Raw genomic sequence first — 15,691 nt, 5'->3', positions numbered from 1 at the left:
TGTGTGTGAGAGTGTGTATGAGTTTATGTGTGGTGAGGTAGGAAGGGGTGGGAGGGGGGGGCTGTTGGCGTCTGTCTCCCTGCTGTCTCCCTGACCTGATGCTGTGCGCTGCCCGTGCCCTTCCCTCATTAATATGCTTTAATTTTCTTTGACCTTTCAGCCGGTCTTGAGCTTGATTTAATTAAAACTAGTCATACATCCACGAGGAAAGAAGATAAACTGCACCATCAGGACAGTGTACAATCAGAGATTGTATATTGTATTGGATGACAAGTATTTATTCAAAATTAGTCACATAAAACAGATTCATCAAAGCCATTACGACTCAACTCAAAGAGATTTCCAGATCTTACACGTGTCCCACAGTGATTAGTATTTAAACAGGTCAAAAGCTATCAACCTGTTACCTGGTTTACATCACATCAGGAAAAAGCCTGTCCATCGTAGCTCCCTGGGAGCTGTAATCCACACTTGTTACCAAACCCTCACATCTGGGCTATTTGCATTTTAATGTAACTGTCAGATTAGGAGGGGGCTGTTTGTTTGAAACCAGGGGAGTGTGACCGCCCAGGGAGTTTGACGGACTTCATGAATGTACTAGCACGCCGCACAATCCCATTCCGCCATCTTACGGCACCATTACCAGCTGAATCAGCCCCTAATTAGATGGTGTTATTTAATTAAGATGGCCCAATGCGTGGCGTACACATTAATCATGTCTAATTTAGAGAAAGGGGGTGGTGAATATGTGAAGGTGGAGGGGAGAGGGTAGGGAGGGAGTGTGTGGGGATCTAATAGGGAGTTCTAATGGGACAGGGAGTGTAAAATGACTTCCATACTTCTTCTCTTTGTTGCTCAGTAAAAGAATAGATTTCAGGATAGGGAAAAGCTGAGCAATGGAAGAGTGAAGCAAGGGATAGAAGGGAGGGGTGCAGTTGGTGGATGTCTTTGGTGCGAAGCAGGGAGGGATGGATGTGGCATTTTGACTACAACAATACCCTGAGTGGGAATAGACTTCATCATATGAGGGTATTTGTCTTTGTTTACCATGATCCTTTGTGCTGCGTGCATGCTAGTCCCCCTCGTCTGTCTGTGTGCTTGTCTGGCACTAAGCTGGGGTAATACCATGGACAAGTGGATTTAGAAGGCTGAATAAATAGCATGTTGTGGTATGTAGATGCCTCCTGTTGCATGCAGCCACACGCGGGACCTTGCTGCTGCCAACATACAACAGCATATTTCTGACAATGGGATCTATGATTTGGCCTTTACTTAATGCTGAAAATTATAACTAACAAACTGTCTCAGTTTGCGATAAACAGTAGATGTACTGTAAATAGGCAGATAATTACCCATTACTTGGCTAGTAAATGACCCATTTTTAGTAATTAGTTACAGTAATGTGATTATTTTTTCAGTAATGAGTAGCATATGGTATTACTTACCCCTAAAACTTGAAATTCGGCAATTAGATTACAGTGACTAACCCCAATAAGGCTCAGTTACATACAGTTACAAAATAATTTAGGAATATCAATGTTTAAATCAGGTGATTTTCAGTTTCGTCGTTTGAACATAATATTTGGGACACCATAATACACTGTCAGAAACACTTTTACTAATGAGAAATGATAAAGAAACCTTTTAGTAAACCGCAGTAAATATCTTGCAGTTTAGATTAATTGATCTATCTTAACCTTCCTCACTCTGCCTCTCATACTTCAACACACCCACATCTACTTTCTAAGCATATCTCCTGCTGTCTTTCACACTCCTACACACGGACATTACGTTGGTATCTCAGAAATGACTCATTATGTATTGAATGGATATTTAGTTAGTGTAAAGTCATTTTCTCTCTCTCTCTCTCTCTCAGAATATGTTTGAAACTGAAACTGTGAGCTGTATGAAGCAGTGAAGTCATTTCCCTCTCTCATTATATTATCCTGCTGTTTTCTGGGACGGAGTGGAGGAGCGTCAGTGGTAGCTGCAGCCCTCCAAATAAGTCTCTGTCACATAAAGAGAAACAGCCAGTAAATAATAAACGTCATAACCTTGACGGCGGTGTGTGCCCACTGGGAATATAAAATATATATAATATTAGTATGAAAGGCGGGGAGGGGTTTTATAACAGGACAGACGGAGTGCCCCTGTATGTGTGCATGTTCGTGTCCCACAGCCACACCTAATGTTTATATCTGATAATAGTTCATTTTGCATGTTGTGCTCCTTTGTTGCGTTAATTGATCTTTTTCAATAAAAAACCAAATCATAAAGCATGTTCTGACATTTCTAAATACCACACACAGTCCAGGAGTTATTTAAGGCAACCATTTGAAAAAGAAACTTTTCTAATAAAAAAAATTGTATGTTTTAGGGAGAAATTAGTTTCGTTAACAATCATGTTTGTTATCATTATGTGTCTGTGTTTATGTGTACTGCACATCACTGCTGTCCAGTGGAAACGTGTGTCATGATTAAAAATCATCAAAATCAAAATCATATTTTGGTTATTTTGACTTACTATACTATCATATATTTTATACTATAAATATATGATTATATATATGATATGATTAGATATGAAAAACTATTAAAATTATGATGATGTGACATTTGTTGGGGTCTTTACCAAACAAACATGTTTTCCTCAAATCTGGAGAAAAAGATTTGTAGGCCAGGGCACCTCTTCAGAAATAAAGTACTTATAATCCTGTTTTGTCGCACATTTTACCTGTTATCAAAAAATTGGACTGAGAATGAACTCACTTTGGTTTCTGACTGTGTGGACTGCATACCTCAAATTGCATCTGCAAACGTGGCAGACAAATGGCGCACAAGTAAAAGTAAGTATATTCCTGACTCTTGTCCGTTGGTAGCAAAGGAGGAAGTCACGTGACGTTACTGTAGAGCGGAAAGGTTCGCAGAGGAAGGAGGTCAAGGTTGGTTTCTTTTAATCACAGTTGTTGCCTAACTAATCAAACCTAATCACCATGAAGGACTTGTTGGGGATACTAGTGTGTATGTAAATGGCCTCAGTGTTAAGGTGCACCTGGTTTTGGGTCCTTCAGTTCCAATGAAAAGCTGATGGATGGAATGGAGGGCCTGATACAATGCTGTACGAGATATTGCCCGACGGTATTCACTCCTACTCCTGAGCCAGAAGAATGATAAGGACTAAAAGGACTCAATCTCCAGCAAGTTTAATACAATGCATGGGCCGATTCTGTGCTGAGTGATGAATTGAGATAGAAGTTTTAAGTTGCCTTGGGAGATTGTATAGTGATAGTGAAGAGAGTGTGTATTGACAGCTTTATGCTCCCTGGTAACTGCTTCTGCTCAGCATTGTATACTGTAAATACAATGTTAGGCACTGTAGTGCACAGCGAGGAGGCAGGCAATGCATTTCAATGTGGAGCCAGCCAAGGTTGCAATTTAATGTTCTGAATGAGTCCAGCCTTAAGAGGTCACTCAGTTGCCACGGTCACTAAATCACTGGCAGTCTGACACAGATAACAAGTTTATAAAACCAGGCATGAAGGCATATACGTCCAAGTGGACTGTGAAAAAAAATTAATGGAAATCAGGGTGTGTGATGACTCAGAGTAGTGAAAGCTCTCTCAGCATGCTGCTTTATAACCTTAATTATCAGGGCTCCTGTGGGTCTTGAAAATCCTTAAGTTGGGACTTTAATAAAAATAAAATTAAACCATAAAGCTTTTTCCTTTTTAATTTGATTAATATATGAAGTTGTGGAAAATGCTTGGTTTATAGTCAAGTGTGGCATTGTAAAATTGTTTTTGCACCATACTACAGTGTGGGTTGTTGATAAAATGGGCTTTTAAAAGTTTAGATCCACTCCATCTTTCCAGGGCTGCACAGTTAATCACAATATCATCGAAATTGCAATATGGACAAGTTGTAGAAATTGTAGAAGAAGCTGTAATTTTATAAAGGTAAAAAATGAAAATTAAATTTGTGATGCAACATTTTCACGAATCATATCGTATCATGCAGCCCTACATATTTTACGGTGAAACTGCATGGTTTCATGTACCTGCATTTAATGCTGGGTAATATGGCTGAAATTAATATTCAAATATTGAATGATGTTTTTGATCAACTGATATGGCAAATGTATGCAAAACCACATCTAAAATAATTAAATTAATGTTTATTTCAACAAATTCTGTGTCACTGCCTCCTGAATAATTAATTCTATTGTAAAATGAGAATGTGACATGATCATATCTTTGGTGCTGAAACAATTAGTTGACAGGACCTTTAACCCAAACAATTTTGATAATCATGTAAGCTTCTTATAAAGTAAAAATGCCAAACATTTGCTGGATTCAGCTTCTCAAGTATGAGCATTTGCAGCTGTAATAATATTATATAGGTTTAATATAATGGGTACTTTTCACTTTTTCCTTATCGATTAATGGATAAATAAAAAATACTGCAGATTAAATAATAATGAATATGTTTGGGTTTTGGACTTCAGGCCAGTCAAAGTCATTTTAAGAAATCCGCTTGAGGAAATTGTAATTATAATTATTATTTTTTACAATTTTCAGCTAAATCGACAAATTCATGAGTACTGAAAACAAACCTATAAGTTGATCCATTTTATGTAGAAAAGGAGTGAATATAGATGGAAAAATAATGATGTATCGTGTAATTATAACATGAGCACTATAAAGCCATCAGAAAGTCAACAGCTTTATCAAAATCAAATACATAGTTTTTAGCCGAGCAATCTCAAAAACATCACAATGGCTTCTTATCACCAAAGGTGATCAAAAAGCAACGATCTTGCAGATGACCACTTTATCTCAGTTGAAAATGTCAAACAGGGGCAACGTGCAAACTCCCAACTATATAACTCCGTACCGTCTGTAGCGCAAAATTGTACTTTGTTGCATATAATGGAACAAGACTTTGAAAGGCATTGAAATGTCCTTGAATATTATGTCTGAACAAGTGTGGGAAACCTGATAACATTCCACAGAGGGTCAAAGCTGGCTGAGCCGGCCGTGCTGGCACTGACACTGCCACTGGCTCTGCGATTAAGCCACGGGAGCCATTTTGGGGCTGATTATTCATGGTGCTACTGTACTGATGTTCCACTACACTGAATTCTCTCATTAGGTCGTCCGGCTCTAAAGGCCATTAAATTTTCAGTCAGCATGAATAAGTCAGAGAGTTCTGCCTCTGATCACGCCGTGCGAAGAGTCCCCAAACTCATCATAGGTGCTCTGCAAAAAAAGAAGGGAAAAAAAACTCCTCTCTTTCAGCACAGGGGTAACATTTGCTCAATTAAATATGTGAGAAGGGCAGGGGTTGGCGGCAGGGTAGTGTTTTTAGATTTAAAGCCTAGCATGTGGTGCCAGACAGCATTTCCAGAAGTATCGATCAGAGTTTTGCTGCGGGTAAATGACTCCCAATGGGATCTCCTTGGTAACTGGAGCAGTGCCAAACCACTGAATGTCTAACTGACTTAATGCAGATATAAATCGCCATTCCAATCAAGGCTGTTTTATTTGCGGGCTTGAGCGAGGCAATACGTCACCTGCGGTACTGCACTTTTTTGTCAATAAAATCTTGTCAAATCCTAAATGCATTTTATCTTTATATATATATAATATTTTGACTTATTATGCAACCCTAGTATATATAAAATACATACACACATGCATACGTACATACACTCCAGCAAGGTTGTAGGCCAGATTTTCCAGAGCCCTCTGTACAATAGAAAACATTTTTATTGGTGTTTGCTGGCGGCCAGAAAATGACCAGGGAAAACAAAGACGAATGGAGCCATTGACTTCAAATACGACCCCTTGAAAGCACAGCCAGTGCCCTATCCATCGCCATCTATTATATTCATGAGTGTGACCTGTGGGGGGTGAGTCGGGGCTTGGGGGGGAGGTGATGGGCGCCCACCTGCTCCACTCAGCGTCTAAGACACTGGCTGCCAGGAGATCAAACAGGCCTCCTCGCTCCCCTCTGTTCTCCTTCTCTCTCCCCGGCATAAGTCCCATATAGGAGGCGACTGACCCACTTTCCCTCCCTGTGCTATTACCTGGAGAAAATAGAGTGGTGTGTGTGTGTGTGTGTGTGTGTGTGTGTGTGTGTTGGATGAGTGAGTGAGTTTGCGGGGCTGAACAAAAGCTTCTCATCTTCACTTACTGTACAGAGATGAAGGCGTAAGTAGGACTCCTAAGAAAGCATGTCATTTCTTATCAGATACTATTGCATGCAAGATTGTTTCTCTAATGGCGTGTCAGGGCCTAGTATATATTTTGCTTCCGTGCTGCCGCAGTTGATGTTAAAGGAGCTCAGATCCAGTGCATTAACTCTCATTGGGATGGCAGTGTTGATTTGAAATCAACTAGACACGAGACAAATTTACCAAACATGTGGATAATTTGCCAAACACTACAGGACCAGATGAAAGCGGTGATACTGCATAATTCCATTGCACTGGTGTAAATTGTTTACAATTCTCAGGGATTAATGCAAGGTAGAGCCGTCGCTCATTGTTTTCACAGGATTAAATTGATATTGATCGACTCTGACAGCTAGCATCATGATACTTAGCGTCAGTGATCATTTTCTCTTTCGCCCTGCACTGACTCTCTCCCTCCGTTGGCCCTTATTGTCAGTCGTCTTGCCGCCTTCCTTTTCCGCCTGCCTTTATTACCCTCATAACATATACTACATTTTTTATGTCCTTTTAACTCTCGGTCTTTCCCTGCAGGCCTCACATGGTGACAGAGTACATGGGCATCAGGAATGAGAGCTTAATGAAGATTGCTGCAGTGGGGACGTGGATGGGAGACTTTGTCACCGCTTGGATGGTGAGATTCCAACTCTTAGGAATCCTGGACATTAGATAAGTTTGGAATTTATGAAAGGAATGATTTAATTTTGCATCACTGAGCTCATGAATTAATTTTTTTTTCAATCTTGAATCTTTTTAGCCATGCTAGGTTTGCCGATATTCATGATCCCCAGAAGATGAATGATTTTATCATCCAGTGCCAACGGGTCAAAATCTTACTGGTGGTAACAGCAAACGTGGTTTAACACTAAAGGTCACTGAATTCAGGGGGCAACAAAACAAGCTATCGTCATTTTTAATGAAAAAGTCGGGCAATAATTGGTTTTCTCCAGCATTCTTTTTTTCCATTTTTCTGTGAGCAAGAGATCTGATTTTATACAGCACACAGCATGAGTGCGCAAGAGTGAAACTGAAAGGAGCTGGTAACCTGGCTCAGAAGTTGGTGTACAGCCTGTCGCCTGCAGCTCTTCATCTTACTCTCTACAGCTCACTGTGGTTATTCCTTATTGTTCCATTACTTCCTGCAACGCTTCAAGCTGATCCAGTGTCGAAAAATGCAAAACAATTACTGTTGTCTTGTTTTCTAGACTAATTTTTAATGAATGATAGCAGTCAGTGCTAATTTGACAAACACGTTGCATTTCCTACTTCAAAATAAAAGTAAATTTGTGTTCGCCAGCTTAATGCTTTTAATGTGAAGTTCGTAACACTGCAAATAAATAAATATAAATATTTAAATTTTACAGAGAAGGCTCTGTCGCCCCAGGTTATATAATAATATAATATATGATAAAAGACAGATATCCAGAAAATTTGTTGCAAAGTTAAAGTCTGACCTTTTCTAAAACTTCTAATATATCTAATTTGCTTAATGATAAAGGAGGCTGCCTGAATAGGAAAACAAACATGGATGCCTTACATCAACCAAAGCCTGATTTTCAAGGCAGTTTTGCTTTATTGTTTATGCATAGAATATAACCCTCACACGACCTACGCTGCAGTCACACAACCATTTTGAGTGGTCTGATGAGATGATGTTCACATGTCATAAACATGGAAATCCTTCCCATGCCTTGACATCCATCCATCCCACAGGATGCGAATGTGGCATTATGCTGATTAAAGTTAAGCCAAGTCTGATAATGAAGAGCCAAGTCTGAGAGGATAAATTGGAGATATCCTTTCAGGGCCAAAGATCAGTGGATGGACCTTTTCGAATTATTTAATTAGTAACAGTGGCAGTCCTCTGGCATCGTCTGTTCAGGCCAAACTGCAAATTCTTTGGACTATCGGTGGTAAACATACAAAAATAGAATCAATGGGTTTCTTTTCTTCTATGTCATAAACTTTACAGTCTTGCGGGGCCTCAAGCATGGCTACTTTTTGCCAGGTCTTCACATTTCAAGTCTTAATTTAAGTATATTAAAATCATATAGAAGATACATGGTACAGCCATTCCTCACACACTTATCTAATTTCTAGGTCAGGTGGATTCTCTAAACCGTTATAAGGCACACACTTAAAGCCCTCTGTGCAGATCCAGTTCATTCTGCTACTAAATCCGTAGAGTAAGATGCAGTTTGATCTAAGAAGGGTCAGAGGAAACAATGAATGCACAGGGAGGGACAGAGTATGCTGGAGGAGAAACCTACCTCTGTTCATTTGTCAACATAAAGTGAGGAGGAGAGCTCCAGCGGGAGTGGGCTACCTGTGGTGGGAGGAGTGGGGCTCTGACACCGGCATGCACACAGCTGAGACAACTTGACAAGCTCCCTCACCGGTCACATTAGTATTCTACAGTACATACTGCAGAGAAAGAGAGCGGGTGGAAGGAGAGACGGGAGGGGAAGGAGAGACGGGAGGAGAAGGAGGAGGGAGGTACGGAGTAAGAAACAGAGGTGAAGGGGAAAGGGAGATGTAGAAGTCTGGTCGGAAGGGAGACGGGGGAAGCGGCGAGTGAGAAGGTGAATCAGGGAGAACAGAGATGTGCGTGTGTAAGTTAGACCAAGGCAAAGTGCTGATTCCAGAAATTACTGACAAGTTTTTTTTTTTTACATTCAATTAATTCAACAAGGCACTTTGAAGATGACCTCTGTGTCTCTGCTACAGAGCAGATTTACAGTGCATCTTCACTCGACGAATGAACAGGAAGTATCTGTTTTTGCAGTGCTGCAAAGCCAGAAACATCTCACAGACAGATTCCAATCCTTTTTCTAAAAGCTACAGTATCTGCAGTGAGGCGCTTTATTGACAAATTGACCTTGCCTCTGCAGCGGCTCCACACAAAGAATATAGTGGGGATTTTTATACTCGGGCAATAAACTGCTCTGATACAACTGCAGCCATGTAAGAAAATCTTTGACTCTGAAAACATTATCACCAAGTCTAGACAGTGGAAAGACAGGTACAGCCATTACATTAATAATGAAACACTGCAATATTTATTAAAGGTAACCACAGACTCAACAGTATTTAATCACAAATGAACTGGTGTCCAATAAGAATTAATTAATATTTCAGTTTATAGTTTTGAGATTATTTTTTTTAATAATGTTCAGTGAACGGCAGTCAGCGTCCTGTTCCTCGCACACAGTCCGTAGGCACGAGTAAGCATGAACTGAATGCTAGAAAATAAATTAAAACCATAATGTCATTATGTGCAGTGTTCCTATATTTTATTTACTTGACATACTACTTACTAGCTTGCCATTTAAAATCACCCAATCAACCACAAAGCCCATGCCAAACTCACACCACGCAGCCAACCCAAGCTTAGCTAGCTAGCTGGTTAGCAGAAAGCAGTCCTTTGTTTTGTACAATTACATCATTTATTGTTTAAAGCTAAAATGAACCAACTAACATATCAATTCAGACAGACGCTGGCCGCCCCGCATCACCGGGTGACAAAGTATTTTATATATATACAGTATTTTAACAGGCATTAGCAAGCCTATAAATGGCTTCATGCATGTTTATAGCTCTGTGTCATTTAGCATATTTTCTTATTTAGCATTAGTTAGTATATGTATAAGAGTATAGGTTATAACGTTTGTTTAATTAATACAAAAACCAAAGTGTGGAAAGTGACTTTCAGGATGTTACTCCACTAGGCCAAGAAATAATGTAGCATCAGTCCTCCATAAAACAGAAGGCATATTTGGACATAGCCAGGCTAGCTTTTTACCCCTGTTGGCAGTCTTAGCTAAGCGTAACTGTCTTAACCTCCTCTTTATCCAGTCTTCCTAAGTAATTGAATCATTTTATTTGTACTTTACTTTCTGTAGGTGACAGATATGATGCTCCAGGATCAGCACTACCCAGACTGGGGCAAAGCAGCCAGAAGGTTCTGGAAACAAGGCAACAACAGGATCGTTCTCTTCTGGTATATTTTCTTCTTAAGATGACAGGAGAGGAGTCCATATGTGTCTTTCCTTGCATGTACATTTCATATAAATGTCTCTACTAGCTAACCCAATGCATTATTTATTCCTACAAGGCTCTGTGGATGTGTGTATGTGTGCATGCATATGTGGTCTCTCCAGCCCTTTGCAGGGTTACAAACAGTCAATAGCCATGTTAATCTTCCCTCACTCAGTGTCAGCACCTTTAATTAGAAGAACAGGGTGAAAATCAATGGACACAGCAAGGTCGCAGGGCAAACCATGGCCCTTCCTTTTACTTCTCGTACCACAAGCTGTGACCCCTAAATAACTGCTAAACAAATGCGGCAAACCATGTCTGATATGGCCATTACTAGACGACCATGTAGAAACTTTCCCGTTTCAGATTACACCACCAGTGCACGGTCCCAGCGGTATTCATTCAACAGCGTGGCTCAGTGCTGTCAGTCAAATATGACATACGAACGCCTCTCCGTGGTTCATTTTAGGCTCATAGTGAGAAGTGGAAGACGTGGAGAAGAGGATATGGTTGAAACACTTTGCCATCTGTTTGATATGTACACAGAGAGCTCAAGACATGGACATCTGAAAAAGACAGTTTAGCCATGGTGTTCAACATCTGCTTTCTTCACGTGTGATTAGAATGCAAGCAGACGAATTGTTCTGTGACTTTTTCTGCAGCCCTTTATTTTATTGATGGATGCCCGACTCGCACTGTCACAATCAATGCCGGATTTGACGAGCCATCATTTGAAATTCAGAGCTTGAAATAATGATTGATAAATGTGTTGCTGGATGAATCTTGTCAATATGCGCCGAGGGGTCGTGGCAAATTGTAAAGGACAGTGCCAAAAGTCGGCCATGCTCGGGGGAGAAGTCCCACTGTGGAATAATAAAAAGCCTCAAAATGTATCTCCCTAACAGCTGAAATGGGATATGAGCTGCCATTCACTATCTGCAATGCAGCCACCCAATGTGTGGTGCAAGAATGCACACAACAGCACAGTAATCACTGGGTGACATTGAGACAAAATAAACAGTATAGAATAATACTAGCCTTTGTCATTGTGCGTCTCTTCAGATGTCTGAACAAATTTACCAGTAAACAGTGAATGCAGAAACATAAACACAATTCAGAGAGGGTGAAAGAACGCAAAAAAACCACAGCAATCACTGCATGCAGGTAAACGAAATACTTCGGCTCATGTTAAATATGTAAATACATGGAAATATGTGTGCAGTAGGGTTTTGAATTGCATTGTCTCTGCATCCATAAACACTCATTTTTTTCTCTATACACATTCATCTTCCTGGAAGCTTTATCTGTTGCCATTTTTCAAACCCAGGTAAAACTATTGTTCAATACATTATTGAGTCCATGAAAAGAGAAACTGAATAGAATTTGATTTATATTTTCTTGCATTTGACGTCGGAGAGGAAGTGGAGTCATTTGTCTTCCAAGATCCAACAATGTTAACTTTGCACCTTGTGTAGTTTGATTTTTGAAATTACATTTAAATGGTTTTTTTTCCCACGGTCTTTTTAATGTGTGTCATTCTTAATTTTATTCTCCCCTTTTCTCCTTCATTTTCCTTCTCCTTTTTCCTGTCCTGTCCTCTCCTCTCTTCCTCTTTTCTTCTCTCCTCTCCTTGCCTCTCTCTGTTTATTTTCCTTCCCTCCTTTTCCTCCTCTTCTTTGCTTCCTTTTCCTTTTTCCTTCCCTCCTTTTTCCTTCCCTCCTTTTCCTCCCATCCTTCCTTTTTCTTCCTCCCCTCCTCCTCTCCTCTTCCCCCTTCTCTTCTTTCCTTTCATTTATTTTTCGTCCTTGATTTTCTACTTCTCTTCTCACTCCTTCGCCTCTCCTTCATTTTCCTTCTTTCCTCCCTCCTTTCCTTCCTTTTCTCCCCTCCTTATATCCTTTCCTCCTTCCCTTTTCTTGCTTAACTGTTTCTACTCATCTACCTTTATAATTCCTTCTGTCTGTCCTGTCCACTTGTCTCCGCTCTTCCTTCTCTGCTCTTCTATCCTTCCTTTTCCTATTATTGGCTCTTTCCTTTTCCTTCCTTCCTTCCTTCCTTCCTTCCCGCCTTCTCCTGTCCCTCCTTCTCCTCCTGTGCTTTCCTCTTCTTTCTTATTCTTTTGTTCCTTCCTCTTGTTTTCTTCCTTTTCCTCTCCTTCCTAATTCCCTCCTCTCTCCTCTCCTCCTGCAGGACAGTGCTCATCTCTCTGACGTCGGTGGTGGTTCTGGTCATCAGCACCGACTGGATCAGCTGGGACAACTTGAACCGAGGCTTCCTGCCCAGCGACGAGGTCTCCAGAGCCTTCCTGGCCTCCTTCATTTTGGTCTTCGACCTTCTCATTGTCATGCAGGTAGACCGATCCCGTGTGGCCAATTAAAAAAAAAAAGAAAAAAGAAAGTGAGCTGGGACGTCTCTTGGCTTACTCTGCTACCCATCTTGCCAACTCCCCCCTCCTCCCCCTCTCCCCTCCCTATTCATCAATGGGGCACTGCGGCACAGAGCAGCGAGAGCGGTGTTTGATCACTCTCAGTTGGCATGGACACAAACACATGCACATACAATGACAAATACATAGATATACAAACTGTTGTTTACTCCTTTTACATCTCTTCTCTTTCAGTCCCTCCATTCCTCTTTCCTAGACCTCAGCCATGAACTCACCCTTTCCTCCCCTACTCCCCTGTGAGCCTAGTTTATTTTCTTTAATGATGACTCACAAGATTGGAGTTTTTCTCACTTTCTCTTTCTCTCCCCTTTTCTTTCCCACCCAATGTCCTCTCTCCCACAGGAGAGTGTACATCAATAAAGCCTGTGTCAATGGCTCATGAATATGCAAATGTGTTTGTCCCGGCAAAAAAAAAAAAAAAAAACTCACATAACTGCGTATTGAGGAAAAAGAGAGTGGGAGAAGGCTTTTATTTATTTTTCATATTGTACACCAGTAGCCAGAACCACAGGCCAATCGTGTATGTGGTTTGACTGCGAGCCTAATTCAACACGGCTCATCCAAATGCTTAATGAACATATTTCACCAGGCCTCGCTGGTTGGTATTAGAGAGACACGTTGCAAGACTAATATTTGGTATCTCCTAAATATACGTTTCTTCTCTGTTGATTATGCTAATTGCTTAGAGCTCAGTTGCACGGGAGAACATCTAGTGTTACAAATAAACCACTCCACTGAAAACCTGGCAAGGACACCATTATAATTCCCGTGGTTATATGTATTAGAACAACTGTACCACTAAAAGTGATTTCTAGACTTATTTATTGAGAATAATTCATTATTTTAAGGAGGGCTTCTGGCTGCTCTAGCCAGTAATTACTTCACACTGTGGTGTTTTTGTCATTCATTTACCCAATTATGGTGATTATGAATGTATACAGAAACAGCTCAGCCTATAGTATGCAAGCGTTTCCTCACAAAGATGCTGCTTAGGCCAGCTTTTTCAGCTTCCACGAAGAAAGCCCCAGCCCTGGCGTGACATGAAGAATACGCTCCCTATTTTGACATCTCCGTTTAACTCCTCGAACCAGCATGGATCCGCGACTCTCTCTCTCTCTCCCTTTTAACTTGGCGGTATATCATTCCACACTCGCATGGATTTGTTTACGACGGGCCCTTCTCATTTTCTGCGCAGTGTACAGCAAGCACGTTTACTACAGTTATTTATGACTTGAGTTAGCCTGCACCGTTACATGGCCCAAGCACCGGCCGCCACCGCTACGTTCCACCAGTCAATAAAAACTCATCCGAGATGGCCCTCCCAGCAGCTTCATCCACCTCCATCTTGGAGCTCAGGGTGCCGTAGTTAATCTCTCGCCTCCATGAGAAAAGATGGGTGTTGTTGTTCTCAAACTAATTAATGCCCCAATTAATGACTGTCTGGATTTTCCTTCAAGCTGCGTGTTCCCAGTTAAATGTTAGATATCTATGTCCTTTGTGTATACTGTATACATTTACATATGTGGATGATATGCTTATACACCCGGCCGGTTTACTCCTCTTATGTCATAGAGACTCATTATTTTGTGGGTGGGAGGTGCATGGCTTAAATGCCATGCCTGTTAGTGCTATAGCAACAGATACTGCTGCTATGGAAGAGGAGTGGAGGATTTAATTAATATCCAGGGGGCCATCACCAAGCTGTTATGCTGTTCATAGATATTGGCATGGGAGACTCTGGATCACATGAGGATATAGTGAATGCAGATATGTGGTAATGTGATGCAGCAAGACGCAAATAGCGGAAACCGAGGGGAAATATAGCTAATCTAAAAATGAAAATGCTGCAATTATGGTTGTGCTTGGTTATCGTGTTTTTTTCTGCTCTGTAATAGAGATGACAAAAGCTAATTTACGAGATGATTAAGTCAACGCTTTTAAAAACATTTACATTTTCTTCGCAGTGTGATTTTTGTTTGCCATTTTAATTACATGCTTTCATAATGCTAAGTAACTAATTACAGGTGTATGAGGACATTTTTGAGTACATAAAAAATATATGTATTTAAGAAAGCAGAATTGTATGTATTTAATGTAAAATAAAGCCATTATGACATTTATGTCGAATAATAGACATTTAGTTTTGTTATTTAAGGAGCGATCTCCAGTATCAGATGTTACATAGTTACTCCTTTATTTATCTACCTCAATTACAGGCCCCACACAAGTTGCAAAATAATATGAAGGGTTAATAAAATAAGCCATTTCAAATTGTATTGGATTTACTGAAAAATACATTTCCCATGAAAAGTTGATGTTTTGGAGATACATTGCCACATTGCTTGTGTGTCCCATCAAGAGCAGCGACTGCTTTTCTGTAAAAGTCACTTGCCACCAAATATAACCACATACTAGCAAAAGGAGCTAAGTGACACCATAGGGCATGGGCAGCTTCTAAATGTCAGTTTGGGGTGCCTGTTGATGTGTTTTGACGTGTTTAAATCCCTGTGCACATTAGTACACTCCACAAGCCTGTAAACACACAGCGTAGTCTACAGTGGCTGGCACCATGTTTGACCTCGAGTCAGTGTATGAAGAGACTCCACAGAGACTTAACATCAGCTAACATGAGAAAGTTCAGTGAAGTATTCAACATCCAGTAAAGCACGATAACATTGCTGACATTTGTCACACAGATCCGGTTATTTAAATGTGTTCGGTTTTCTACAGCTCAGGCTAAATTAGTCGCAAGCTAAATTCATATTATTCTGTGTGTGTGTGTGTGTGTGTGTTTCAGGACTGGGAGTTCCCTCACTTCATGGGTGACCTGGATATGAATCTACCAGGAATGTCAACAACGCATGTGAAGGTCAAGCTTCCTGTCTGCAAGAGTATCTTTAAAGAGGAGTACCACATTCATATCACAGGTACAGGCAGACACGGGCACAGCTGCTGCATAAAAAGAACAGGGCCAT

The 15,691-nt window shown here is 40.6% G+C and overlaps 1 protein-coding gene across 1 annotated transcript in view; it reads left to right on the top strand.

Moving 5' to 3' along the window:
* Window positions 1–15,691, top strand: part of tmem117 (transmembrane protein 117) — a gene marked incomplete at its 5' end in the record, with an annotated part of 38,646 nt that overhangs the window by 18,838 nt on the left and 4,117 nt on the right. Inside the window, 4 exon segments of the mRNA XM_035665795.1 lie at window positions 6,767–6,866; window positions 10,135–10,232; window positions 12,461–12,620; window positions 15,514–15,643. Of these exon segments, the coding sequence (XP_035521688.1) occupies window positions 6,767–6,866; window positions 10,135–10,232; window positions 12,461–12,620; window positions 15,514–15,643 (488 nt within the window).

This window comes from Morone saxatilis, unplaced genomic scaffold (assembly GCF_004916995.1).
Source record: "Morone saxatilis isolate NCDOM2014 unplaced genomic scaffold, NCSU_SB_2.0 Contig2, whole genome shotgun sequence".
NCBI classification, from domain to species: Eukaryota; Metazoa; Chordata; class Actinopteri; family Moronidae; genus Morone; species Morone saxatilis.
This window is presented reverse-complemented; position numbering and strand designations above follow the sequence as displayed.